Source organism: Equus asinus, chromosome 20 (assembly GCF_041296235.1).
Source record: "Equus asinus isolate D_3611 breed Donkey chromosome 20, EquAss-T2T_v2, whole genome shotgun sequence".
Classification (NCBI taxonomy): Eukaryota; Metazoa; Chordata; class Mammalia; order Perissodactyla; family Equidae; genus Equus; species Equus asinus.
This window is the reverse complement of record NC_091809.1, coordinates 46,529,220-46,555,747: the sequence shown is the minus strand read 5'-3', so window position 1 is coordinate 46,555,747 and position 26,528 is coordinate 46,529,220. Positions and strand designations below refer to the sequence as shown.

Here is a 26,528-nt window from a genome sequence, read left to right as displayed (position 1 = left end):
AGAGGCCAGACACTGGCAGAAACCACAGAAACACAGCAAGGGCTGGCCACTCGGTTGGTAGCCAGGAAGCCATGCTGCCCACCATGAGGTGGCCTGCCTGAACCGGGATGGGGGCGTGCAGGGTGAGGGATGGCTCCTGTCCACACCTGAGCAGGGCCACAGGGACTGCCTTCCAGACCCAACCCTGGGGCCATGGATGCTGCTAAGAAGAGACCCAGCCCCAACTCCAACACCGCCAGTCCTGGGTCTCAGTTTTCTCCATGTGAAATGAGGAGACAGACTAGATCATTTGGAGGCCCCTTTCAGCTCTTACCCTACATGACTTAATTATTTTAATAAATGGTCGGGTGTCAAAACCCCAAGGTAGGAAATATACATGGATTCAACTATGCTTTGCACAGATTTGGAAGCCATAAGTGGCTTTCGGGAAGAAGTGGGGGACTCAGGGAGACCCTGGGGAAGACAGCTCTGACGCTTGAGCACAGGAACTGGGAGAGTGGACTGGCCCCGTCCCAAAGTCCCTTGGGTGCCTGTGAAGGCTAACGCTCTATCACCGAAGCCTGGCTCAAAGCTTTCCACTGAGTGACCTTTCTGTCCCTGTCTTTTCCTCTACAAATGAGGACCTGGTGACAGTCGTCCGTCTCCTCTTCTGTTGCTCCAGGGGAGAGAGGTGAAAGCACACCTCCGCTAGGCCCTTGTCCTTGGGCATTAGCTGAGTCCTCCCAGAGGCCCTGCGGTGCTGCGTGGCCGTGCCTCTCTGGGTAGCTTTTTGGAGTTCCTCCGGGTGAGGACCTGTCAGACCCAGGCTCTGCAAGCCTGTTTGGGAAAGGAAAGGCCAGGGGTCAGAACTCCAAAGCCATGCCACCTGTTAGTTCCAGCCCCTTTCCTGCCAGAGAATTCCAAGGTGTTTGGCCAGATTTCTTCCTAGGTGCGCCTGCCCAATGCTGCTGACCAGCGAAAGGAGGCAGAGGGGTAACGGGAGCTGCGTTCACAAGAGGAAGGGCCATGGCTCACCTCTCGAATGGTGCTTCTCTGCAGTCCATCCAGGGCACTGCTGAAGGAGCTTGGGGTGACACAGCTATGAAGCCACACAAGCTTGTTCTCGGGGAAGCCATGTCTCCCTTCTAGGGGGAGAAGGAACACGTGGTCACCAGCTGCTCCATTCTTTCAACACATTCATGGATGTGAGGAGCTATTCTGCACTGAGCCCTGGGCCAAGCTCCAAGATGCAATGGTGAAAGGAAAGACGTGGTCCCCCTTATAGCTAAGGAGAGAGAGACACACGTTTATCAAATAGTCCCATAAATACATGTGTAATTAAAACAGGGTTCAGAGCCCTAAGGATGTAGCATTTGAGAAGTGAGCTGAAGGGTCAAGAGGTGTTAAGGAGATGAGGTGAAAGAGGCAGGAAATGCAGTGACAAGCATGGTTGGGAAGTGATTTTGACTCAGGAAGAGAAGCAGCATGTGCAAAGGCCCTAAGGCAGAAGGAGTGTGGCATAAAAGGAGCTACTATGACTCTTAAGCAGAGGAGACACGCTGGAGAAGGAAGCAGATGCCACACCAGGCAGGATTGGTAGTTCCTGGGTGAATCCAGCTTTTATCCTCAGGACAATGAGGCAGGAAAGGACAGGAACCATTTCTAAAACACCCCAGAATTGGAGCCGTGGGAAGCCCAAGGGCTTGGGAGAACAGCATAACCGCTGGGAGCGTAAGGGTCTGCTCCCTGCTTTAAAGCTTGTGCCGTGCGGCATAACGTACAAGGTGTAGCTACACCCCGTCTGGACAGCACTTGCCCCCAGTGCCCTTGTGCGCTGGCAAAAATAACCCTTCCACGTGTCAGTGCCCAGGTCACTCAGCCGTAGACAGGGAGCGGAGGGCCCACAGGGGCGAGAACAGGAGTCTCGGGGGAACCCCTGCCCCTTCTAGCAGGTGACCCTCCAATGTGGACACAGGAAGCTTTCAGGGTGCCGTTTCATCCCAGGGTGCAGGCTGCAGAGCCAGAGCAGAGCCTGCCCACCACCTGCTACTCTGAATCCTGTTCACACTCGCTTTGCTTTGCATAAGTTTGCATGTGTGTTCTCCCCACCCCACCCCCAGCCGAACGCCAAGCCCCCAAACCCTAGGACAGAAGTGCTTCCTAACTCCACAGACACTCCTGGCTCCTGACGCCTTCCTCCCTCCCTGACCTTTCTCGGACTCCTCTGGCTTCTCCCCGAAGCAGCTTGTGCTGGCCCTTTGTTGCGGACAACCCCATCCACACCGTGGTTTTACCGCCCACTTAGGGCTGATGACCCCACAATCTCCAGCCTGGTGCTCACCCCAGGTACCCCGACATAATCCCCTGGGACTCAGCACTGCTCACGCTGAATCCACCATCCGACCCTCCAAAGCTGCTTCCCTCCCGTGTCTACCTTGAACTTGTGGATGACACTACTCCAACCAGTTACACCCCCAGAAAAGCGTGTGCCATTTTCACTCATCTCCCCACACAGCTTCTGTTCCAGGTCAGGCCTCCATGGTACCAGCCTCCCGCTGGGGACTCTGCCTCAGTCTCCCCACCCCCACACTATCAACTCTTGTTGGGTAGAGTTATTTTCCACAACACAGATGCGATGCAAAGCTTCAACAGCTCCCTCATTTCTGCCAAGTTACAGCCCCGCTTCTTAATATGACATTCAGTCTTTACAACCAGACACCAACCTACCTTGTCTGCTTCATCTCCCGACCACTCTCTGCCCTGCCCTCCCCACCGCACCAGCCTCATCACCCCAATCCTTGCAAACACTGTCCCACAGCCCAAGAGGGCCACTCACAATTATCCAAATACAATGCCTGCTTTCCTGCCCCCAAATCTTTGCTCATGTAGTTTTCTCTGCTTAAAACATCCTCTCCTTTCCTCCTCTGCTTATAAGAATCCTGCCTACCCTGCAAAGCTAAATTCAAATATTCAAATATTACCGTATTGAAATCAAAGCTATCTTGTCCGTGCTGTCAGCAACAGCAATGTGTCTCTGCATCTGTACTTGAACATAGAGTGGTCTGAATTTTACTGTTTCATTGCATGTGTCTGCCCTAATGGAACGGGAACTCCTTGGGGTCAGCTTGGCGTCTCACTCCATTTATAGACCCCAGTGTCTTGCCTGGTGATCCATTTATACCTTGTTGAATTTAAGTGAATTGTAGCTCACAAGTCCATACATGATCTTGCTCCAGCCACCCCCTCCAGATTCATTCTAAATACTTTCTTCCTTGCCTTCTCTCCAGCCAGCAACCTCTCAGCTTAACCAAAGGGTCTTCAGAACTGACTCCCTGAGCACTGGTACCCTGGGCCTAGACCTCGCCTGTGCAAAGCGTTTGCTTGGTTCTCTCTTCCCAAGGTGCAGGGATGAAGTAGTTGGTGCTGTTGAGGCCACAGGCAGAGGGGGGATGGGTGGTGAGCTCACAAGGCTCTAGGCCAGACTGCCTACAGAAGAGCAGGTAACCCCAATACTGACATTGGGGGTGAAAAGCAGGACTTCTCTGACTGTGTGGAGCTGTGGGGACTGGGTAGGATCGCAGACACGGCTGGTTCCCTAGACCCGATCCATTCTCTTCTTTTTTCTTTCTATCAGAACTTTTTTCTAACTGAGCTGCAGTGTGTCCAGCTCACTGATTTTCCAGACTCCTTTGCAGCGCAGTGTGTCCATATGACCCAGTTCTGACCAAGGAGATGGGAACAGAATTCTACTGAGTAAGAACTCTAAGAAAGACATAGTACATGTGCCTTTTGTCCTTTGCCCTTTTCTTCTCCGTCTTCCTCGTCTTCTTTTCCTTCCTCTTTCTTCCCCTCCTCCCCCGCTTCCTTCCCCTTCTCCCCCCCTTCCTTCCCCTCCTCCCCCCCTTCAACTCCTTCCCCTTCTCTTCATTCTCCTTCTCCCCCACCTCCCCTTCTTCTTCTCCCTGCTCCTCCTCCTCCTCCTCCTCCTCCTTCTTTTTTGTCAGAAACACAGATGTGATGCCTGGAGATGAAGCAGCCATCTTGCAACCATGAAGAAAAAAGTCTCCGACTAAGCATGGCAGGGCAGGAAGCTAGAAAGAGCCATCAAAAACATCTGAATGACTTCATTCCAGAGCACTTTTTACAGGAAAAGTTCGACTCTTATTACATTAATTTAGTGTAGCTGACTTTCTGTTCCATGCAGCCAGCACAATCCTAACTGATAGAAGTGGGGTGGACCAGCTGGGGAGGACAGCCATTCACTAAGAGAAAGCAGAAATTCACCACAAGCCCCCATCCCCTAGAAGACTTCTACCTGCCACCTACAGCCCCATCAGCACACACCAGACACACGCCAGCACAATGAAAACGGAAACCTTTCTTCCGCACTGTTCTTCTTGGAGTGGGTCCTGCAGGTCCCTTTTCTTAGCAACCTTTATATCAGAGTCTCGATTTTGGGGAAGGGAAGAAAGCAAAGGCAGTCGGAGTAGGGGAAGTCTGAAATAAAATTTCTCCCTGTCTTCCCGCAGGAAAACTACTGCATATGTCAGGAAACAAGGCATGCCAAAGCATGGGTGACATTTGTCTCTAAGTGAAAGATCCGCCCAGTCCCATTAGTTTAGAGAACCATTTGCTGCCTGATTAACTTAAACTTGTCTCGTAAGTGTGAAATGTCACCTCGAGGTGCCGATCTCTAATTATGAGCACGCATCTTCCAGAGCTGCTGGTTATCCAAATTGGAGCACATGATCACTCCTCCCCCCAGCCTTTCTGCTCTACAAATATGCACCCATTTGTCTTTTCCCAGCAAACGCAAATGGGAGAAAAGCCAGTGATGGTGCCCTTTGGAGATAATGACTTGGAAATTCAATACATAATGGCTCCCTAGACGAGACCAGAATAGCTTCATGTTTCTACTTTGCCTGTACACAGAGAAGCTGACAGCCTGTTAGCAGAAGCAGGCGTCTGAACTCCCCGCCTCTCCCTGAGGGCCTGGAGCCAGCGGTCGTGGGGAGAGGCACCTGTTTATCATCATCCACTTTCTTCCAACCCATGGATCCAGGCTCAGAGCAGAGGCTGTAGCTGAGTTTTTGAGCCAAGAAGAGTCGTAGGGACCCAGCAGGCACCTCCATTCAGTCTATAGACCAGCTTTGCAACTAGGCACTAACCCACTAGCCCAGTCATGTTTCCTGGGCATGTAAGACTGATTTGAATCCACTTAGTCTCCTGTGCATCTTCCACTCCCATCCCCTCCCCAAAGACTGAGCTGGAGTTTAGGAAAACAACAAAAATGATTTTGGGGCTGGCAGATTGTTGGATTTCTTCATGAGGAAGTCATGCAGTCAGTCACGCAGACTAACTGCCCTGAGTGGAGAGGACTTCCCTTCAGGGCAAACTCAGTGCCCATGGACAAACCTGCATTTCCCCCCAGGAGGACACAGCAGCAGCCAGAGGCCTGGCATCCTGGGGCTGGGCCTGGCCTGTCCTGGGAAGGGGGCTCATCTCTGATGACAATGGACATCTAAAGGCAATGCTGGGCAGGTCAGCAGATCACTTGTGGTCCTAGAGGCATGGCTTCTCTGGTCTGTTTATAATGGACTCTTGGGTCCATTGACTTCTCCATCCCTCTCAACCCTCCTGTAATTCAGTTATCTCTTTGATGATGCTGTTCATGTAATTGCCTCTCAGACCAGAGGCATATTTGATGTCCACCATTTAAACCATTATGTCTATTGATTTTCATTTTTCAGAACTTTAGATGTGGCTGGTGGGAGGTGATGGGCATAAAACCCTCACTATTCAGGCCATTCACTCAAATGTTAAATATTTATATAGCCTTTGGAACACAACCCCTTCCTGGCACATTGTTAAAGAGAGAATCCTCAGCTGTCTTCCTAAGTTTAGCTCAGAACTTTCTGCCTCCAAATCAGGAGAAGGGAGGTAATGATTTAGCCCAAGCAGTTGACTAAGTTGTTTACTCTTAGATGGTGAGTGAAGAAAGGAAGTGGGTCTGGTTTATGTTTTTAACTCTCTTCCCCACCCCCACTTGCCGACATAATTAGTGTGTAAACAAAATTTGCTGAATGCAAAAGCTAGGAATGATACTGACAGAGAAAAATGATATGCATCAATAATTAGTCCCCATATCAGCGCCATGAGGCAGACCGATGCTGCGCCTAGTCTGACAGGCAGGAGAAAGGGAGAGACGGAAGGCAGGCTCCCTGTCCCTTGGGCACAGCAGATCATCTGGAGACTGTTTTTAAAATTATGGTAAATCGTATTTCCAAAGATGGCCTCAGCAGTACCTCCCGTCCCATGGGCTCTTCTGGAGTGAAACTTTGCCACTCCCCCCACTGAGTCATGGGGTCTATTTCCTCTCCCTTCCTCGGGGCTGACTGTGTGACTTATTTTGAGCAACAGAAGGAGCCAGAACTATCATTGTAGAACTTTCTAGACTGGGCCTTAAGAGACCTGCCATGTCTATCTGCCTTAGAGGTTTGGAATGCCACCTCTTGGAAGCCAGCCACCTTGTAAGAAGTCAGACCACCCTGCTGGAGAGAGAGAGACCACGTCGAGGGAGGCCTGAAGCCACCTTGGATGTCCCCATCCTGGCCAGGCTCCCAGCTGAAGGCAGCCTCTTGGGTGACCTTGACCACAAAGCATCCAGCCGGGCCCTGCCCGAATTCCTACTCCTTAGATCTTGATCTTGAGTAAATAAAATGCATGTTGTTTTGAACGTAAAGTTAAGGAGCATTTGTTTCATAGCTACAGATGACTAAAACAAGGTGATTGTGCCCCATCTCAGGCCCTCGAGTCAGATACCCCAGGGATGGGGCCAGGGCATCAGTGTTTTAACAGGCCCTCCCCGAGACCTAAGAAATAGAGTTGAGCCCCCTACTGGCTTCTCCTGTGGGCCGCTTCATTCTTGACTCGCAGACTCAGTGGATCTGAAGTCCTGGACCACACAGTAGGTCTGAGCTGCCAGAACTGGGCCAGGGACACATATGGTAAGAGATCAGACAGCCTCAGAGAGGCCAAGTCTTGGAAGAAATGGGGCACAAGAGATTTCTGTGCATGGAGCCCTGAACTGGACACAGTGAGGAGAGTCGAAGGGAGCAGAGCCACAGAATATTCAAGCTGGACGAGATCTCAGAGAACATATTGCAAATGGGGAACCCAAGACCCAGAGAGAGGAACTGACTGACTCAAAGTCACAGAGCTTGTTAGTGGCCCAGTTGGGACCCGAGTGAGGTCTCTCAAGTACTGGTCTGATCCTCTTTCCCTTGCCCCATCCGTCTCTCAGGATTTCTGTGTCCTCACTGAGGAGTGAGAAAAGACACACTTTCTTATATGCACGGAAAATACTTTAAAATATTAACTAAGCTATGTACTTGTGAGTGCCGATTATGAATGTCCCAATTAAGGGGAAAATATCAACAGCATCCAAGGTAAGGGAAAGATCAGAATAAGAGGTGGAACTAATCCGGGATGTCTTCCTGGAAGAGTTGACCTTTGAAGGAGGAGGATGGGGGTTTGTATGGGAGAAGAGCAAGCCGAGGTAGCGAGGGTGGAATGAGATGTGAGGGAGCGGGAGGCTGATCTACATAGCAGGCTCAGAAAGTCCCGCTGGGAAGGAACAGAGGTTTATAAGTTTCCGTCTAGGGTCTATTTTTCTCATCTGATTCCTCCACCAGCGGAAGAGAGACAGGACTGGCCGGGGCCGAAGTGGCAGGGCCTGCAACACAGACTCCCCAGCCCCAACCCCGCCCCGCTGTGCTGATAAGAAAGCTGACCAGGGCCTGGGAGACGACCGGCCCCGGAAGATAATCAGTGAGGCCGGGGCTTCTGAACCTGGTGTTGGGATTCTGCTCTCTGCCCGCCTTTCCCCTCAAAGTGTAGCCCCGTTCAGCGTCAGAGGAGGCCTCAGAGATACCACCCTACTGAGCGTAGCTTTAGCTTCCCCTTCTTTTCTAGGGACTGCTGTGCGTGGGGCACGCAATTGAAACGTCCCCAGCTGTCCTTTGCTGAGGACTGAACAGAGAGCAGGGAATTTGCTTGTGGTAGGAGAGGTCGGGGCCAGGCAGAGGGAAGAACTTCCCCTGTGGTCAGAATGGGCAAAATGAGCATGGTTGGTAAATTTATTTCCTTGGCAAATAGTTCTTGCTCAGCGGGGAAATCGATCGTGCTGTCTGCAGTTTCCATGCCAAAGAACAGGTTCGTGTGGAAGGCAGTGAGAGGGAGCAGCATGAGCACGGATAATCACTAATGAGAATCCAGCACTGTTGGTCTTGAACAAGTTACCTAACTTCTCTGAGCATCAGTTTCCTCATCCATGAAGATGGTATTAAGCACAGTCTCTATTCTACAGCCTTGTTGCAAGGATTAATAGAGAGAACTCATGTAAAAAACTACCATAATGCCTGGCAATGGCAATTGCTCAATAAATATTCGCTTCCTGACTTTCCTGCCCTAACTAAACCCACATTGACCAGTCCCGAGATAAAACTTTATCTTTAACTGACACCTGTTGTGTGCCTACCACGTGCTGGGCGTGGAACTAGGCATATCCCACACCTTCCCACACAACAACCTTGACTGCTAGGTCTTACTTTATCCCCATTTTCCTGTGACCCTCTTTATGTGAACTCCACCCTGGAGCAGACCGTTGTGACAAAAAGTCATAGTGGAGGCAGAGATGCAAGACAGCAGCAACTGTGGGGTCAGAGGAACACACCCCCTGCCTCTGACATAGGTCTTTGCAGATGGCCGGGAAACTTATGCTCCAGGAAGGATGAAAGTACCACTGACCCCGCCCCAAGCGGGGGACCCTGATCAATCCAATTCAACTCATTGAGCTGGCTCGGGTTGTGGAGCAAGAGAACTGCATGCAATTCTCTGGTGGGGAGAGGTTCAGGACGAAATACAAATGCAACAGGCAACTTGACCTGAGCATTTACCATACGCCCGGCACAGTGCGAATGGGTTCACGTGTGTCTCCTCATTTAATCCACACAGCAGCCCTGTGATGCCGATCGGAATTTTATCCTCTTTTCAGAGACGAGGAAACCGAGCCTGAAAGAACTGAAGCAACTTTCCCAAAGTCACCCGGTTGATAAGGCAGAGCCAGGACTTGAATCCGGGTGCAAAGCACGTACCCGTCTGGGGTTTCTTGGGTGGAGATGCAACCTTGGCTCACGGCTTTCAGGTGATCTGCACTCCTGGTCCCTTCTACCCCTGAGGAGATCCTGCTCCATGGGGCTCCCACCACGCATGGTCCTGTGACACAAGAACACCCTCTCACAGCCACCAGCCACCCCTAGCCCTGCCTGTGTGGGGCTGAGGCCCTGGCACCCACTCCCACCCTTTCTGTGTCTCTCTGCACACTCAGAGCCGTTAGCCAGGGAGAGGCAGGAAGTTGTTTTCTTTTTCCCAGCAATCTGTTTAGCAGGTGTTTTTCCACTCTGAACAGGCCATTTCTCTTGCTCTCCCATTGTGAACTTCCGGTTTCTGCACTGTGGAGATTAGATTTCTGTCTGTGATAAAAGAAGGGCGGCTTGTGGCTGCTCTATCCAGGGACTGGTAAGAAACAGGGGCTTAGCTGGAGACATGACTGGCCACCATCATTACATTGTCATTTAATATCTGCTAAGTGCCCCAGAGTGCCCCCCGTAGACTCTGAAGAGCTCTGAGAGGACAAGGTCAAGAAAAATGGACGAGCTCCCTGCCGTGCGGATGCTTAGATGCAAACCTCCACCTGTCAGTCAAACAGCCCAAGGACCAGCACACACAGGTGTGTCAGACAAACACATCCCCTAGGAGTGATTCTCAAACTTGAGCAAGCCCTGCAACCACCAGGAGGACTTGTTAAAACAGACTGCCAGGTACCACCCCCAGAGGATGTTGATGCTTCTGAAATCCAGCGCACTGATCCACTCACCAACAGCACTTAGATATTCACATGTGTGCTCAAACGCATGCACACGTTCAGACTGCGTGATCAGACATAAAGTCCCGCCACCTCCTCAGCATCCTCTGGCCCCACTCTCTCCCTCACTCTGGGCTCCAGCCTCTCCAGTCTTCTTTGCATTCTTGCAGCCATGCTCCTCTTGCCTCAGGAGGAAAAAGTTGGAGAACAGTAAATGGAGGCAGAAAGGCGGGGATGCTCGTGCGTTGGGAATGGCAGTAGATTCTCCTGGCAAGAGGGTTCCAACGGAGGGTGAAACAAAAGAGGAAATCTTTCTCTCTGCCTGGAAGGCGCTTCCTCCCACTCTTTGTCTTGTTTATGCCTCCTCACTTTTCAGATCTTAGTTCTAATACCTCTTTTCAAGAAAGCTTTCCTTGATTCCCCCACTCCTCCCACACACTCCCTCCCTCCACCACCATCTCCAGACCAGGGCAGAGCCTACTTACAGGTGGTCATGTCATCGTGTAATTTTTCTCCACACATTTATGCCAGGGTTTTTTTTTTAAACGTACGTTTGACTCCACAAGAGCTGGGATCCTGTTGACTTTCTCGCAATTGCATCCCAGCTAAACTTCTGCCTCATGATAGCTGCTTAGAGATATTTGTTAAATGAATAAATGAACCCTCGCGCATGTGGACAGCTCACACATACGCACAGGTACTCATACAAGGTCACATTCACCTGCCTGCCTTTATCTTCCTTCGAAGCATGGAGTAGCAGACATGGACTCTGTTGGAGGGGCAGAGGTTAATTCAACTCTTCCGAAAAACAGTTTAGCGTTTTGGATAAAAATGTAAACAATTGTACTTATAGGGATTTTCTCTTAGGAGATCATTGCTTCAGAACGAAGCATGTACAAAGAAATTCATTGCAAGCAGGGTTTGTAATATCAAAATCTGGAAACCAGCTACCCTATTTAGATGTCCACTGACGGGTAGATAAATGGATTCATCTACACAATGGAATATTCTACAACTGTTAAAAGATGCTGATAATATCCATCCCCTTGGGGAAGGTGTTTATCTCATGTTGTTGAGAGAAAGAAATTGAGATATAAAATAACTTGTATAATATGATCCCATTTAAACGGAATTATAGACCTATTTCTATGGATGCATAGAGAGAATTCTAGAAAGGTTTTACCAAAATGCTAATAATATTTCCCTCTGGGTAGTGAGATTTAAAGTGATTTTTACTTTCTTCTTTTCAATAATACCTACTTCATAAGATTGTTCAGAGATTAAATAGATAAAGTACGTGAAGATGCAGAGGGTTTATAGCACAATGCTTGGCACAAATAAATGGTACCCTTTACATTATTTTTATGGTTTTCAGGATTCTTTGGATTTTTTTTAAATGCACCTGTAGTGAGAGCTAAATAACCAAATTACGAAAACAGTGAAGCTTTAAAAAAAGACCAGGGTAGAAAGGGCCAAGGAGGGGACACCATGATAAATTATCTATAGATGTGTGTCCTCCACCCCAACCTCAACCTCTGCTCCCAGCGTTGAATCCAGTCCTTGGTACTAGTAAGTGCTTGTGACAATTTGCTGAATTCAACTGAATTTGGGCCAACTGAGGGCATCAGCCATGCTCCCCAATCCCCGGCAGAATGATGGAAGTGTTTCTAACTAGAATGAAAGCACTCACCTGGGATGCATCAAGCCCAGGAAGTTAAGAAAATGCAAGTTCGCAATCACTCTTCACTCTCCCACTCGCTGAGCTCTTCCTTAAACTGCAATTAAATTAACATCCCTCTTCTTCAACAAGACTCAACAGCACTGCATAAAACTGACTAGCCTTAGACTTCAGATGAGAGATTGTTCACTTTTTCCTGAGAGTGGGCAGTGAGGGTAAGATAAAAATATGGTTCCAACAGAATTTCTAAGAAATACCTATCCAAAATCTCTGTGTATTTCCTTTTTTGTCTTGTGGTGTGGTCTAGTGCGGCAGTCCTCGAAGTGTGGTTTGAGGACCCCCGGGGGTGCCTAGGACATTTTCAGCGGATCAGCAGGGTCAAACTATTTTCATAATAATACTATGATGTCATTTGCCTTTTTCACGTGTTGACACTTGCACCAATGGTATAAAAGCAATGGTGGCCAAAACTGCTGGCTCCTTAACACAAATCAAGACAACGACACCAAACTGTCCTTGTAGTCGTTGTGCTTTACCACCACACAGTTGCCAGTTTCACTTAAGAACATCTTTGATGAAGTGGTAGAAAAGATGAATTATTAATGATTATTAATTTTATTAAATCCCAATCCTGAATACATGTCCTTTTAATATTCCACATGAAAAACGGGAAGTGTGGATAAAGCACTTCTGCTGCATACCAAAGTAGTAAGGTTTTCTCAAGGAAAAGCACTTGTATTTTTGAGTTGCAAGCTGAACTAACCACTTTTTTCACGAAACACCATTTTTACTTGGATGAAGAGTGACAAATGATTATCCAGACTTGATAGTTGGCAATCATTTTATCAAAAATGAACAAAATGAGCTTGTCACGGCAAGGAAAACATCTGGTATTTGTTGCTAATGATAGAATTTAAACTTTCAACTGAAAATTAGAGTTTTGGAAAATTTGCATCCTTCACCATGAGCTTGACAGCTTTCCAATCCTTAAAGACTTTTCTGAAGAGATGAGTGGTGATATTAGTACGTATTATTTTTCGTATTGCAAAATGAAATTGTCAACATTTGGAAGATGTTCATAAGTGAGATCTAATATTTTTCAAATGATCAATGCATGATGTCACAAAATTAGACATGAGCAAAAGACCCATTCGGAGCGCAACACAGACCAGGAGATTTTAATGTAAACAAGTTCATTGATAGGTTTCAGATTCCACATTGCAACTAATCTTTACGAGCTACACTTGTCAAGTTTGAGTAGAGTATCAAAGAAAAATATCCACAATTATCTGAAAGGGCTATTAAAATATTCTTCCACTTGCCAGCTCTATATCTGTGGGAGATCAGATTTTCTTGATATATTTCAACCAAAACAACACATCACAACAGATTGAATACTGAAGCAAGTATGAAAATCCAGCTATTTTATTAAGCCAGATGTTAAAGAGATTTGTAAAAATGTAAAACAATGCCACTCTTCTCCTTTGTTTTTGTTTTTAAAAATATCATTATTTGAATAAAAATATTATGTTAATGTGTAATTAAATAGTTAGCTATAAATGTAGTGAAATAGGTTGAAAACTACAAAAACTAGATGAAAGAAATCAAAGATCCGAAAAAAAAGGAGAGGCATACTGTGTTCATGGTTTGAAAGACTCAATAGTTAGGTTAATTTTCTCCAGACTGATCATAGATTTAACACAATCTCAATCAAAATGCCAACAGGGGGGCCAGCCCCATGGCCGAGTGGTTAAGTTGCTGCGCTCCGCTTCAGTGACCCGGGGTTTTGCCAGTTTGGATCCTGGGCGCAGACATGGCACCACTTGTCAGGCCATGCTGAGGCGGTGTCCCACATGCCACAAATAGAAGGACCCACAACTAAAAAAATGTGCAACTATGTACTGGGGGGCTTTGGGGAGAAGGAAAAAAAAAGATTGGCAACAGTTGTTAGCTCAGGTGCCAATCTTTAAAAAGAAAAATGCCAACAGGATTGTTTGCAAATATAGACAAGCTGATTCTAAAAGTTATATAGAAATGTCAGGAACTGGAATAGCCAAAATAATTTTGAAAAAGGACAAATTTGGAGATTCACCCTACACAACTTTAAGGCATACTATATAGCTACAGTAATTAAGTTAGGGTGGCATTGGTGAAACAATAGACATAGGTCAACGGAACAGAATGAAGACTCTAGAAATACACCCACGTCAATATGCTCAGTTGATTTTTGACAAACTGCAAAGGCAATTGGGTGGGAAAAGTAGAGTCTTTTCAACAAATGGTGCTGGAACAGCTGGGCATCCATTTGCAAACAAACAAAAAATGAACCTCAATTTATGCCTCAATAGTATCCAAAAATTAACTCAAAATTGATCGTAGGTCCAAATGTAAAACATAAAACAATAAAATTCTTAAGGGAAAACATCAGAGAAAATCTTCATGAGCTTGGATTTGGCAAAGAGTTCTTAGCACAATCCAAAAGGAAAAAAATTGGTAAATTGGAATTCACCAAATGAAAAACTTTAGCTGTATAAGGGCACAGTTAGGAGAGTGAAAAGACAAGCCACAGGGAAAACCTGAAATTTACAATTTCAGGTAAAACTTACAAATCACATGTCCAACAAAGACTAGTATCTAGAATATATAAAGAACTCTCAAAACTCACTAATAAGAAACAAATAACCCAACAAAGAAATGGGCAAAAGATTCGAACAGATACTTCACCAAAGAGGTATACAGATGGCAAATAAACACATAAAAAGATGCTCCACATCATTAGTCATTAGAGAAATGCAAACTAAAACCACAATGAGACACCACAACACATCTATTGGAATGGCTACTATAAAAAATACTGACAACACCAACGACTGGTGAGGAGGTGGAGCAACTGGAACTCTTACATTGCAGGTGGGAAGGCAAAATGGTACCACCCCTCTGAAAACAGCTTGGCCATTTCTTATAAAGTTGAACACGTGATCACCATATTACCCAGCAATCCCAACTATAGTAATTTATCCTGGAGGAATGAAAACTTAGGTTACACGAAAATCTAGACACAATTATTGAAGTCTATGCTCATCTTGATTTCTATGTGATCTCATCAGGAAGGAATGGCTTTGACGCAAACGAAAATTTACAGGCCTTTGTGCAACGTTCATAAGAGAGACAGCCCTGAGCTGTCTTCAAGGAGAAGGGCTTTGGGGGTTGAAGAGAAAGGACCGGGGAGAGTGGGATTTCTGAGCGCAGGGGTACTGAGAGCAGCGGTTTGTGAGCTACTGTCTATCTGGAGAGCCCTCTGAGGTTGCCTGTGAAGGCTGCAGTCTGAGCACCCAGCCTGCAGAGCGGTGGGCAGGCTCTCCCGAGGCTGCACTTCCAGGGGGAGAACACGACAAGGGGTGTTTTCCAGCCAGGCTGCAGCAGCTCAAAGTCAGATTCTACTCTGCTTTGAAAAAGAAAGGTGACATTTCTTGTCCCTTAGTGACATGGAGTAAATTCCTGCTGGCTCCACAGACATCAGTTGGAGTTAGTGAGGAGTCGATGGGGGACCAGGATGTGTGCCCCTCACAGGCCTGAACCATCACCTCCATTGGTTAAGCAGTCAGACACAACCAGAGCAGGGCCAGGGCCAGTGCCATCCTGGTCCCACCAGCGACAAGGGAAAGCAGGGTGAGCTCAACTCAGTGAAGTTCCATGACTTAGAGAAACCACCAGCAGGAGACATGGGTTTGCCCCAGGCGGTAGTGTCACTTCCATGGAAGGTCACTCATTGCCAGGAGACTGAGAGGAAAGTTTATGCAGAGAAATGGCAAATTTCCTAAGACCTGGAGATTTATCAAATTCCCCTCCCCTATCTCATTTGTTTGGCGAAGGGATGTAGAGTATAGGATCCGGCCCTTTTGCTGCAAATTCAACATTCATTGAGAGGTCACAATACGCCAATCACTTTGCTCTGAGTGTTTACATGCATCATCCCATCAATTGGGCAACAACATGTGACATAGATATACCCATTTTACATACAAGGAAACAGAGAGCTCAGCTTGCCCAAGACCACATAGCTACGTAAGTGGTGGGGCTGGAATTTGTACCTCCAGGTACTTCGATTCCAACTCCGGTGCTCTCTCCACCACAACACGGTGTACTTAGAAAGAATTATTCAGAGAAGATTCCCAGCTCCCTCCTTGTATGAAAAGTGAAGAAATTCTTCTGGCACTCAGGGCTGGGACAGAAAAGACATCCTGTTATGTCCACATGTCCCGCTGGTAGGAGCTGAGCTGTGGAGGATCAAAGACCAGGCCGTGCGCGCCCCTTCCCACAGGACTCATCCTTCCAAGCCTCCTGCCTGGACAGTCCAGGCTGCTTATCTCCAGAGCGTGGACCTGCATGTTCTCTGGGTGGGCCCATTATAAGACCAGGATGGAGCTTGCCACATAGGCTGGGCGACAGATTTCCAAGGAACAGGAAGCCTGAGCCAGCCTGGGCCAGTGCAGAGGAGGTAGGGAATGAGTGGCATGTACCTCTCAGAGCCACCCACCCACATTGAGGAGACATGGAGGTGTCCTGGGGTGACAGCTTCTCATGGCATGGGAGGACCTCCTGGACCATCCACTTGGGACAGGGGTGGAGGAGGCACCACGGGCCTCCTCCCAATCACGGTGTACTATTCCTGGGTTCTGGAAATTGCAGTCTAAGGCTCTGGTCGTGTGACACTCTGAGGGATGTGCCCAGCTTCTCTGGGGAGTTATCCCACCTGCCCCTCGCACAGCAGAGGCCCCAAGAAGAATGGAAAGATCCACAGAGCCAGGGGCGGACGCTGTGAGGTCACAGCTAGGGGGACTCCACTGATTTTGGAAAGCAGCTTTTTTTTTTTTGAGGAAGATTAGCCCTGAGCTAACATCTGTTGCCAATTCTCCTCTTTTTACTGAGGAAGACTGGCCCTGAGCTAACATCCGTGCCCATCTTACTCTACTTTATGTGTGGGATACCTACCACAGCATGGCGTGCCAAGTGGTGCCATGTCTGCACCCAGGGTCCGAACTGGCAAACCCTGGGCCACCAAAGCAGAACGTGTGCACTTAACCACTGTGCCACCGGGCCGGCCCAGAAAGCAGCTTTTAAAATCCAACATCCAGGATTCGAAATCCAACTCCGCCACTCAGTAGCTCTGTCATTTGGGGAAGCTTATTTCACTTCTCTCGGCCTTTGTTTCCTCATCCATAAAATAGGGACAATAACAATGCCTACTTCATGCTCATAGGAGATAACACCCACCGGGTGTTTAGCACAGCATCTGGCACACAGCAAACCTTGAGCAAATGCTAGCTATTATTACCATTATCCTCATCATTATCATTACAAGGAGCTCTCCACGTGCATCTCCCAATGTCCCAACTGCATCAGGACATCAGTTAAGCAATTACAGGAAACAATAGCCCTTGGGAATCTAACCAAACTCCAGAGGCAGCTGGATGGGCAGCTAGGCTGTAATTGGCTCCTTCTCCAAAGAGCCATCATCTGCCCCACCCCTAACACACTGACTTGGCCCTCCTGTCCTTCCCCAGAGAAACTCAGCAGTCAACAGAGTTAACAAAGCCAGAGAGTATGACTGGTCCCTGGAGATGCCTGGGACCCAGGAACCACAGGACATTGTCTCGGGCAACACCTCCCGCCACCAATGCACACACATCTCCCAGGAGATTCTGGACCTATTTGGGAAGTTCCATCGCCCACCTTCCATGATTTTTGTCTCTGTAGACGTCCTGGGCCTAAGGAATGTGTTTTTCTTTTTCTGTCTAGATACTGCTTTTTCTGTACCTTACCTCTCTGCCAACACGCACACCTCTACACCTTTGCAAATCAATTTATGCCTCAGGAAGCCTGGGCAGAGGAGGGAAAGGGTCTGGTTGCTAAGGAGAAAGGGATGGAAATGGCCTTAGCCCTAGCTCTTTGCCCCAGGGCTTGGCTTCTGGGATATGACCAGCTTCCTCTGGTGGGCAGACAGCTGGTTGTCCTCCAAAACAAGTGCTCACGCCTGAATGACAACTGGCCAAGGACTGCATTTCCCAGTCCCACTTCATCTAGGTGGTTCCATGTGACACGTTGACACCCATAAAATGTGACGATGACGTGAATCACTTCTAGGTCACAGCATTTAAGAAGTGGATATGCTTTCTTCATGTCTTTCCTCTTTCCACTGGCTGGAAGCAGATAACAAAGTCACTAGGTGGAAAGAATCTGAATCCCTGAAAAATCATGTGAAAGAAAGCCTCCCACTGATTAGACACCCTTCTTGGACCGTTAGGTGGATGAGAAATAGACTTAGATTGTGGTAAGCCATGGGGGTTGGGGGAATTGTGGGATCTGTTACAGCAGTTGTGTTACTCTTGACGCTAAGACAGTAAGCCTGGCACCTGTGCCCTCCCCATACTTCTTGCACAGATAGAACAAGAAAAGAATTGGAGGAAGGGCTTCCCCTCGCACTGATATGGGAGACTAAAGCCAACAAACTTGAGGGCTCCAAAGGCCAGGCCTGGAGAATTCGGTGCCTGTGGCTAGAGGCATGAGTGTGTGCGATGGGGTGCTGGGTGCTGGGCATCCATCACTAGGAGCATAATGGTAGAGGGCAATATATTAAATGCAAGAAAAATAAACGCAGGGCCAGAAGGGATAGATCTTTCAGAAGAGGCCAATGGGACCACCCATCCGATTCTTTTGGAAATAGTGCAGTAAGAACTGGGGCTTCTTTGTAAACATGGCTTTTGCTGAGCTGGCAAAGGCAGATGTAGAGAAAGAGGAAGGAAGGAAAAAGGCAGGCACTGGAGAGCTGTTCCCCTGGCCCGCATCTGCTTTGCGAAGGCTCACCTACTCTTTAAGACTCATTTCAAAGCTCAGCTCCTCTGTGAAGGTGACCTCTCTAGGTGTGGCTGGTGGCTTCTTCATCCATGGTCCCAGTACAGGGTCCACATTGAATCACAGCTTCCACTATACTGGGTTACGACCATGAGTTCCTGTGGACACTACCATGGTCTTTGTACCACTGAGCCTGGCAGGAGTACTTGGCAGAGTAGTCCCTGATATGGTGGGGGAATGAATAAATCAAAGAACGGATGATTAAATGAGCAGAACCCAAACTGAGGATGTCTGGGCACCTGGGTGGACAACCTCAATTTCCTACCTAGGGTACCAGTAAAACATTTAATGACAAATTTTTTAGATAACACAACTTTAATTGCTAAAGACCGTTGCTGGGGGCTGCTGTGGACATGCATGTTGCCCTCCCCGACCCCCAGCCTTGATAACATGTAGCCAGACCCCCCAGACTCTGCCCAGCCACGCTAGCCAACTCCAGCCTGCTCCTCCAGGGCAATTCTCCTACTGAGTAGCTGCCTGCCTGGGCTGGGCTGGGCTGATCTGCGTGGACCCTGCCTCTGGGAGTCATGGCATCATCAGACAGGCCCAGGGAAGGTGAGGATGATGGTACTGAGGGAGGAACGGATGCCCCTGGGGGAGGTCCGGGCCTTCAGCTGGCATGGAGGCCAGGCACACAGATGGCTTGCAGGAGCAGGGCAACTCGGATCCTTCAGAAAGCCTGTTTGGAAGGCCTGGGGACAGTGGCAGCTTTCTCTCCATGGCAGTTTTCACGTCAGTGCTATGTTTCTAGAACAACTGAGAAATTGGAAGGTGGAGGAAGCTGAGAAGAAACTCCCAGGTCCCAGGACAGCGCTGGGTATGAGGATGCGTGTCTGCCTGCATTTTCCCAGGCTCCGGGGCCCACAGACTTCTTCATGCTCTGCTCGGAGCCCTTGGATGCAGCAACAGCGGTGGTTCTCTTTGAGTTTGCCCACCGGCCCCAGTGAGGATTCACTTCCCTGAGTATCTCAAAGGGGCCCCTTTATCTGGTCCCTTGAGACAAGGACATTCTGCAGGACGCTCGAGCGACGCAACCTCCATAAGTCCCTTGGAGTTCTTGGGGGACTTGATGCTAGTTCTCCTCGCTCCTGGAATTCTGGAGAATCTTTAAAAATACATCTACTTCCATTTCCTCAATATAAAAATAAAATAAAAGGAAATCCGCCCCCACCAGCCTGTGACCAAACAAGAACAGTGAGGCCTGGTCACAGCTGGCAGCACGGACAGCTGCGGCGCGGCCGCTCTCCACATCCACGGCACCCGCGGGAGGCCTGAGAGACAGCGGGATGCTCGCAATGCCCACAGAACATCTTCCCGCTAGAGATAGTCCAGGCACCCCAGCGAAAAGTGCTATCATCCCTGGACAGCAGTGGTGTCACCTGGGCTGCCAGGTGGCTGCCCATTCTGGGCTAGTTTCCAAGTCCAGGTCAGAGGAGCAGGAATTCCCAGGTGAGCTTCAGGCCCTTCCCTGGGCTCTGCCTCCTCCATTCATCACGGACACTCCTGTAGGGACCTCCGTGGTGCCCAGACTGTTATCTCCAGGTGATTTCCAGCCTGGGCTTTGGGAAGAGCTAACAGTTCTCCTGGTTTCTTAAGACCTTGGGAGAACAGCAGCACACACACACACACACACACACACACACACACACACACATGCATATTCACAGAAGCAGCAGACAGTGGAGGTGGCAGTAACAAAGGTGTCTGGTGGCCTTTAGCCCAGATGATGTTGCCAATGGCTCAGTCACTTTGGCAGAGTCTTTCCAGCAGCCAGAGCTGAGTGGAAGAGTAGGACAGCTGCTTAGGATTTCCGGAAGCGCACCTCATTCTGAGGAAGAGCAGAGGGAGAAGAGGGTGAGGTCGGGCTAGGAACACAGACGCTGAAGGCGGGGGTTCAGAGCCTAAAATTCAGCCCTGCTGTCACCTGGAACTGCCCCTCGGAGAAGAGAGGTAATGAAAGGGAAAAGACAGAGGCAGTTTCTGGGAGAGCCGCCACACAGGATTTCTGGAGCAGCCTCCCCTGTCCCCACCTGAGCTCTCTCCACTCTTCCGCCCTGGCCAGGCAGAGAAGGGAAGGGCAGGCACAGCATTCCTGCTTGACGGTAGGCCCAGGGAAGGCAGGGGCCAAGCTGGGTCAGCAAGAGTGGGGGTGGGTCCTCGTCTCCTGATGCCCAGTTCCCCATGAGACCAGCTTCTGCTAAGGAGGAGAGGCCCCCTAGTCTCAGTGGCCTGTGTGACCCCACAGCTTGGCTATCACTGGGGAGAGGACAGTGATACTGGGGCCGCCACCCAGCCTAGGCCCGCCCTTTTCTGACCCTCCAAGGAAAAGGAGGAAAAGGAGGGGCAGGAACTCAGGCAGCTGGGGTTGGCCCAACATTCGACTTCTGTCCTGTCCTTGGTCTTCCGCACTTTCTGATCACCCCCAAACATGAAGGGGAGAGAGGACCTCTTCTGAGACCCTGGGGAAAGCCTGGGCCCTCTTCCAGGCACCCCACCTTTGGGAGTTCCCAGCCTGCTCGGTGGCCCCAGGCAGGGCTCTCACCTCCATCTTGCTGTATATCCAGGGAAGGACTTCTGTCACTTTGGTGTAAACACCGGGTTTGTTTCTCTGGCCACAGCCCGTGCCCCAGCTGGTGACTCCCGCCAGGTACCAGCGGTTGTTCTGCTCGCAGACCAGGGGCCCCCCGCTGTCTCCCTACAGGGGAAAGCAGGCACATCAGCAGAGGGGAGAGGTGGTTCCTGAGCAGGAAACTGTGGGCACCTGATTCTCACTCCAACCTCAAACCCCCAGCCTTCCTCCACTCGCCTGGCGTCCCAGGACTGGAGCCCCACCCAGAAGCAGCCTCACCTGGCAGGAGTCTCTGCCTCCTCGAAGGTCCCCAGCACACATCATCCTCGGGGTAAGGTAACTGTCATAGATCAAGTAGTCGTTGCACTTCTTGAAGTCGATGAGGCCGACCTGCACCTCGCGGAGGAAAGGGGATGTCTTCTCTTCAGTGAAGGGGGTGGGGGAGAGAGGATGAGAGGAAGTGAGACTCTGGACAGCTTCGTGGCCTTCTAGCTGCCCCCCAGCCCCCAGGACGCAGACTCACAGCCTCCTGGGGATGGAGGGCACCCTTCTGTGGTTGGCCTCGGAACACGTGGGCACACACACCCTTGCACCAGACACAACTCACTACACATAACAAAGAAACATACATGGACACGGACGAACTCACAAGCCTGCCAGCTCCCTTATAGGCCACACACGCTTTTCTGCATTCAGAGCTCCATCCAATGTGTCACTTAATTTGTTTTCAGTAACTGTGTGCTTGAAAGAGGGATCATTAATCCATTCACAGATGGAGAAATTTAGGGCTGAAGAAGTGACCTGCCCACAGTCACACAGCCAGTTGGTTACGGAGCCGGGGTCAGAAAAAGGCTGCTCCCAAGCCAGTCTCCCCTCCATCACGCTGAGCAAGGGGAAGGTGGCCCTGACACCTGCCACTGGCCTGGGTCCAACAGCGAGGCCAGCAGGCCGCAGTGCCCTCCTGTGGAACGTGCACAATCCTACAGAACCAATGTCAGAAAGGCCACTCTGACAGTGACAAAGTGAGGCAAACACGACCACTTCAGAATCTCGTTTAAGCATGAATGAAAACAAGGTAGGTCACTGGGCAAACCAGAAAAAACCAAACAACCCCCTCTCCCAGCCAGTGTGAGCGACTGCTGCTTCTTTACCAATTATAGCTCTAGACTCAGTCTATTCTTAACTCCTAGATGACATTGTAAAGATACCCAACCATGGAATTATCTCTGCTTCCGGAAAGCATCCAATCCAGAGAAAGGCTGCGCTTCTTTGAACCCCCAAGTCCGGTTCTAAGTCCTTTCCAACACCCTCCTTCTGACACGCTTTGTGGTTCTCCGTGGGGTATGTCCTCCCTCAGCGCAGTGAGCAATGAACCCAACTGGTTCAACCATCTGGGTTTTCCTGGTGGTCTTGGCTGAGGGCATTGTCACATGGACTGCTCTGACACATACGCAGGTGTGTATATACACACGTTCACACCCAGGCCCGTGGATCTATATACCCAAACCCTCATCTAGATAGACCCTGACCTAATGCCCCAACACATCACCCACACACACTCCACACAGACACGCGCACATACAGGCACACGCACACACAGTCTAGCATCTCCGACTCTCACCATCTGTCTCCTTGGTCTTGCCAAAGCCTGTGATCCAGCAGGTCTCGTTGAGGCTGAAGGTCTGTCCGTGCATGGGGAGGCAGGCAGGGTGGACGTGAGCTGTAACAAGACCTCAAGACATCAGCGAACGGACAACACTGGACATTTCGGTGGGGAGGGGGGTGGAGGGGCAGGAGTACCAATATCCTAGGACCCCCTCCTTGCCCCCAGAGTGTTTCTGAATCTTCCAGGGCCTTGAACTGACCAGGCAAGAAACACAATCACTTTATCTTGACCCTCCAGCTTTCAGGGTGCTGCCAGAGTCCCCAGACATTCTGATTTCCGTGGGTGCCATGTAGGCAGAGGCTTGTGCCTTGGAAGCTCCCCTGTACCAAGTTGATACTGGGTGGCCGCACATCTGTCCCCACCAAGAGTAGCTCTCCCGTTGAGCCTCTTCCCTGCCTGTCGGTCAGAGCAAGGGGCAGCAGGCTAGGCCCCAGCCACGGTCGCTATGGCGTCTCAGTGCTGTGCCAGCCTGGTCTGGGGAGGGTACCCACTGGGTGCCCAGAGCCCGAGGCCCTCCGTCCAGGGGGAGACAGTCTCTCCAAGGGGGAAGAGCACATCCCTAGAGGCACAGACCACAAAAATACTGCTCACTTGCTCCCACACTCAGTAGCATTTAGAAGGTGCTGCTGTGTATCGCTTCATGAACTCCTGCTGAGGACTGGCATCCCCAGGTGGATTAGGACACTGACCACAAACTCCACTTTGCAAGAGGAAAATATTAATTGATACAGAGAATGTTTGCAGCACTCTCAATGGTTTCTCATGCTCACTGCAGCTTCCTGCACCCAGAGCCTGACACATGGGAAGCACTCCACAAACATGGAAGGAGGTAAGGGAGGCAAGAGGAAGGGAGGGAGGGAGGGAAGGAGGAGAGAGAAAGAGGGAAGGAGAGAGAGAAGGAGGGAGAATGGCTGTTAAATTCTTCGTTGGTATCTAATATTTGTCTGCTACTGAGCAAACAAACAAAAAATAAATGAAGGAATGGCATCAGTTATGAACAAAACAATGCAAAACATGATTTCTTAAAATAGTCTTTTTGAGATGGAGTCTTAAAACCATGTAACACTGTTATACATTCCACTTGCTTTTATGGGGGAATTATATTTATCCGTGAGCTTTCACAGGTTTTCCCAGTTAGTACTGTGACCTCAAAGTGCTCAGCCTGTCAAACGAGTTGAAGAAAATCTGCCCTGATTCCAAACCAAAAACCGGGGCGCATGGTCTGATCACAGGTCTACACGACTCTGAGCTGATTCTCAGACTAGGGCTGCTCCCTGCCTGGGGGCATCAGAGTCAGGAGAGAGACTGCCATCATGGTCTGAAAAGTGTATGCAATGTTATACCAGCTTTCACTCGGTTTTACAAATTATTTACTTTGATTTGGAATTGAAATAATATTAAGGGGGTTGGGTGGTGGGAGATGAGATCCGGATGGTTAACCAAACGGGGTCTGTGTTTTACAAGGTTGGGAAGGCTTGTCCTGGTCCTGCAGACCGCCTGCCCCGCTTTATGTGTGCATGAGGGGCAGGGCAGGGGCAGCGGGGCACCTTCACCTGACAGCCCCAGGCTCCACGGACAAGGCTGGAGGAGGCTGGAGGAGGCTGGAAGAAGGCGTGGCAGGGGGCGGGGAGGTACTTGGGGGCGTGGCTATGGGTGGGCGTGGCTCTGGGCCGGCCCCACCCAACCGAGCTCTGCCGAGGTTTCCTCCTCCTCACGCCACTTGATGAGCTAACTGCTCTGACTCGTGAGGGACACAGCCTCCGTAGCCGATGTGCCAGGAAAGACCAGCTCACAGGCTCAGCGCACGGGAAAGGCTGGACTAACCAGCGAGCCTTCCAAGGCTTCCGGAAATCCCCTTCCGCCTTAGCTAGTCTGCCTCAGGGAAGCCTCCCAGCCTGCCAAGCCTGAGTAGGGGCCCCTATCTGTGCCACCACGGCTCCCCCCGGCGGCCCCCACATCACATCATTGGCATCATTGGCCTCTACTGGCTGTCTGTGTGTGTCACCTGTTTCGTTCTATTTACAATTGCAAAGGCAGAGCCCGCTATAGAGTAGACACACAGTAGGTATTTGTAAGTGAGCAAATGAGTGAATGCATGAATGAATGAAGCCTTCTTTGATCTCCTCCCAAGAACTTCAGTAGCCTTTCCTTCCTGTAGCCTCATTTGGGTCCTTAGCTCCAACCTCGTGCCAATTAGTGGTTTGAATGTGGCCTGCCTGTCGTGTGTTCTCAGCTGCGGTGCTAGCAATTTGCCAGCAGAGGGCCGGGTGGGAAGAGGATCGCTTGGGAGTCAGACAGACCTGGATCGAGTCCTGGAGCTGCCACTTATTACTCCGTGGCCTCGGGTGATTACCTCTCTCTGAAACTCCGTTTCCTTAAATGTAAAATGAAGCTAATAATAGTACCTGCTCCACAGGATTGGCTGTGAAGAGTCAGTGAAATTGTAGGTGTGAAATTCCTACCACAGTCTCTGGCCCCTGTTCAGTCCTCAATAAACACCAGTGAAACAATTCGATCTATTTGTATTGATTAAGACCAGTAATCCAAGCCCTCGCTCTGTCAGCGTTTGCAATGTAAGATGTGTCATTTGGGGCACACTTATTTCCAACCTCTGGGCCTCCGTCTCCCCAGTTGTGAAATAGAGGTGTTCCATTACATGATCTCTAAGAGTCATTGACTTCCATAGTGCTGAATGAAGCTCTGGGACCCCGAGATGTTGTGGGACACTGCCAAGTGCAAAGGCTGGGCCCGAGGGCTGCTGGGACGAGCCGGGGTGGGGTGTGACAGGCCTTGATTCACTCACCAGACAGGGTCAGGGGCTTGGAGAGCCGCATGAGGGCGATGTCATAGTCGTCCTGCTCGTCTGTGTAGTTGCCATTGATGATGATCTGGGAGATAGAGGCTGCCTCAGGCAGCTGGTGCAGGTTATTGGTGCCCACATACACCTTCCAGCCCTCCAGGATCTTCTCCCGGGTCCTGCAAGAGCCGCAAGAGAGCATTGTCCAGTTACCCACCTGGGGGAGCCCACGGGCAGCATCTGCTATCCACAGGGAGCTGCCGCTGGATCACCAGCTTGGAGGCGGGAGGATGGATGAAATGACCTCTGGAGGGAGCACTCTATCTTAGCCTAGGGGTCTAGAACACTCCCATACCCCCCCAAAAACCATTCTGAACTGGCCGCTCTGCACCTTACAATAACAAAGAGGATGGGTAAGACCTCTGAGCATTCGCCCCACTGTCTTCTCTGCACTCCACCAAGGATCTAAGAACGTGGACGGGACACATCTCAGTAGTGTTACCCTCAGCAGAAACGGAGCTGCAGACGGGTCAGTGACCCGCTGAAGACCCATTCCTGGGGAGCCAGGGCCCCTGAGGTCTCATCTCCAGAGCCCTTTCCTGCCCCCCTGCTCAAAGGGGCCAGCCTGGCTGGTGACTGTCAGAAGCCGACTGCAGTCCCCATTCTTCTATTCCTGGGACAGTGGTCCTGACTCCTCGGGCTCCTCTCCTGTAAGTTCCAGATACAAGAAGCAGCCACAAACCCAAAGCCTCTTTGTTTCACCCTGTTCTTCAGGGGCGGGCTCCCCAGTCCTTCTTCCTGTCTGCCCCACTCTCCCTAGGGGCCATCAACGGTATTTTCTCTTTCTGGGCCTAGCTCGGAACAAGTGCCCCCAGCTCACACTCGGGGACCAAATACCTAAAGAAAATCACGGCCCTCGCTGCACCAGTGCCACCTGGCCAGTGAGGCCGGGCTCACACCAAAGCCCTCCTCCAGGGAGAGAGAGGTCAGTCTGCCATCAGC

The 26,528-nt window shown here is 50.0% G+C and overlaps 1 protein-coding gene across 2 annotated transcripts in view; it reads right to left on the bottom strand.

Moving 5' to 3' along the window:
* Nucleotides 1–18,795: 18,795 nt before the first annotated feature.
* Nucleotides 18,796–26,528, bottom strand: part of TMPRSS13 (transmembrane serine protease 13) — a 28,250-nt gene continuing 20,517 nt past the window's right edge. For both annotated transcript variants that reach the window (XM_014855576.3, XM_014855575.3), the window contains 5 exons: nt 25,533–25,705; nt 22,685–22,783; nt 21,343–21,485; nt 21,037–21,189; nt 18,796–20,322 (listed from right to left, as the gene is read on the bottom strand). In XM_014855576.3, the coding sequence (XP_014711062.1) occupies nt 20,296–20,322; nt 21,037–21,189; nt 21,343–21,485; nt 22,685–22,783; nt 25,533–25,705 (595 nt within the window). In that variant the 3' untranslated portion in view covers nt 18,796–20,295. The remainder of the gene's footprint in view (nt 20,323–21,036; nt 21,190–21,342; nt 21,486–22,684; nt 22,784–25,532; nt 25,706–26,528) is intronic.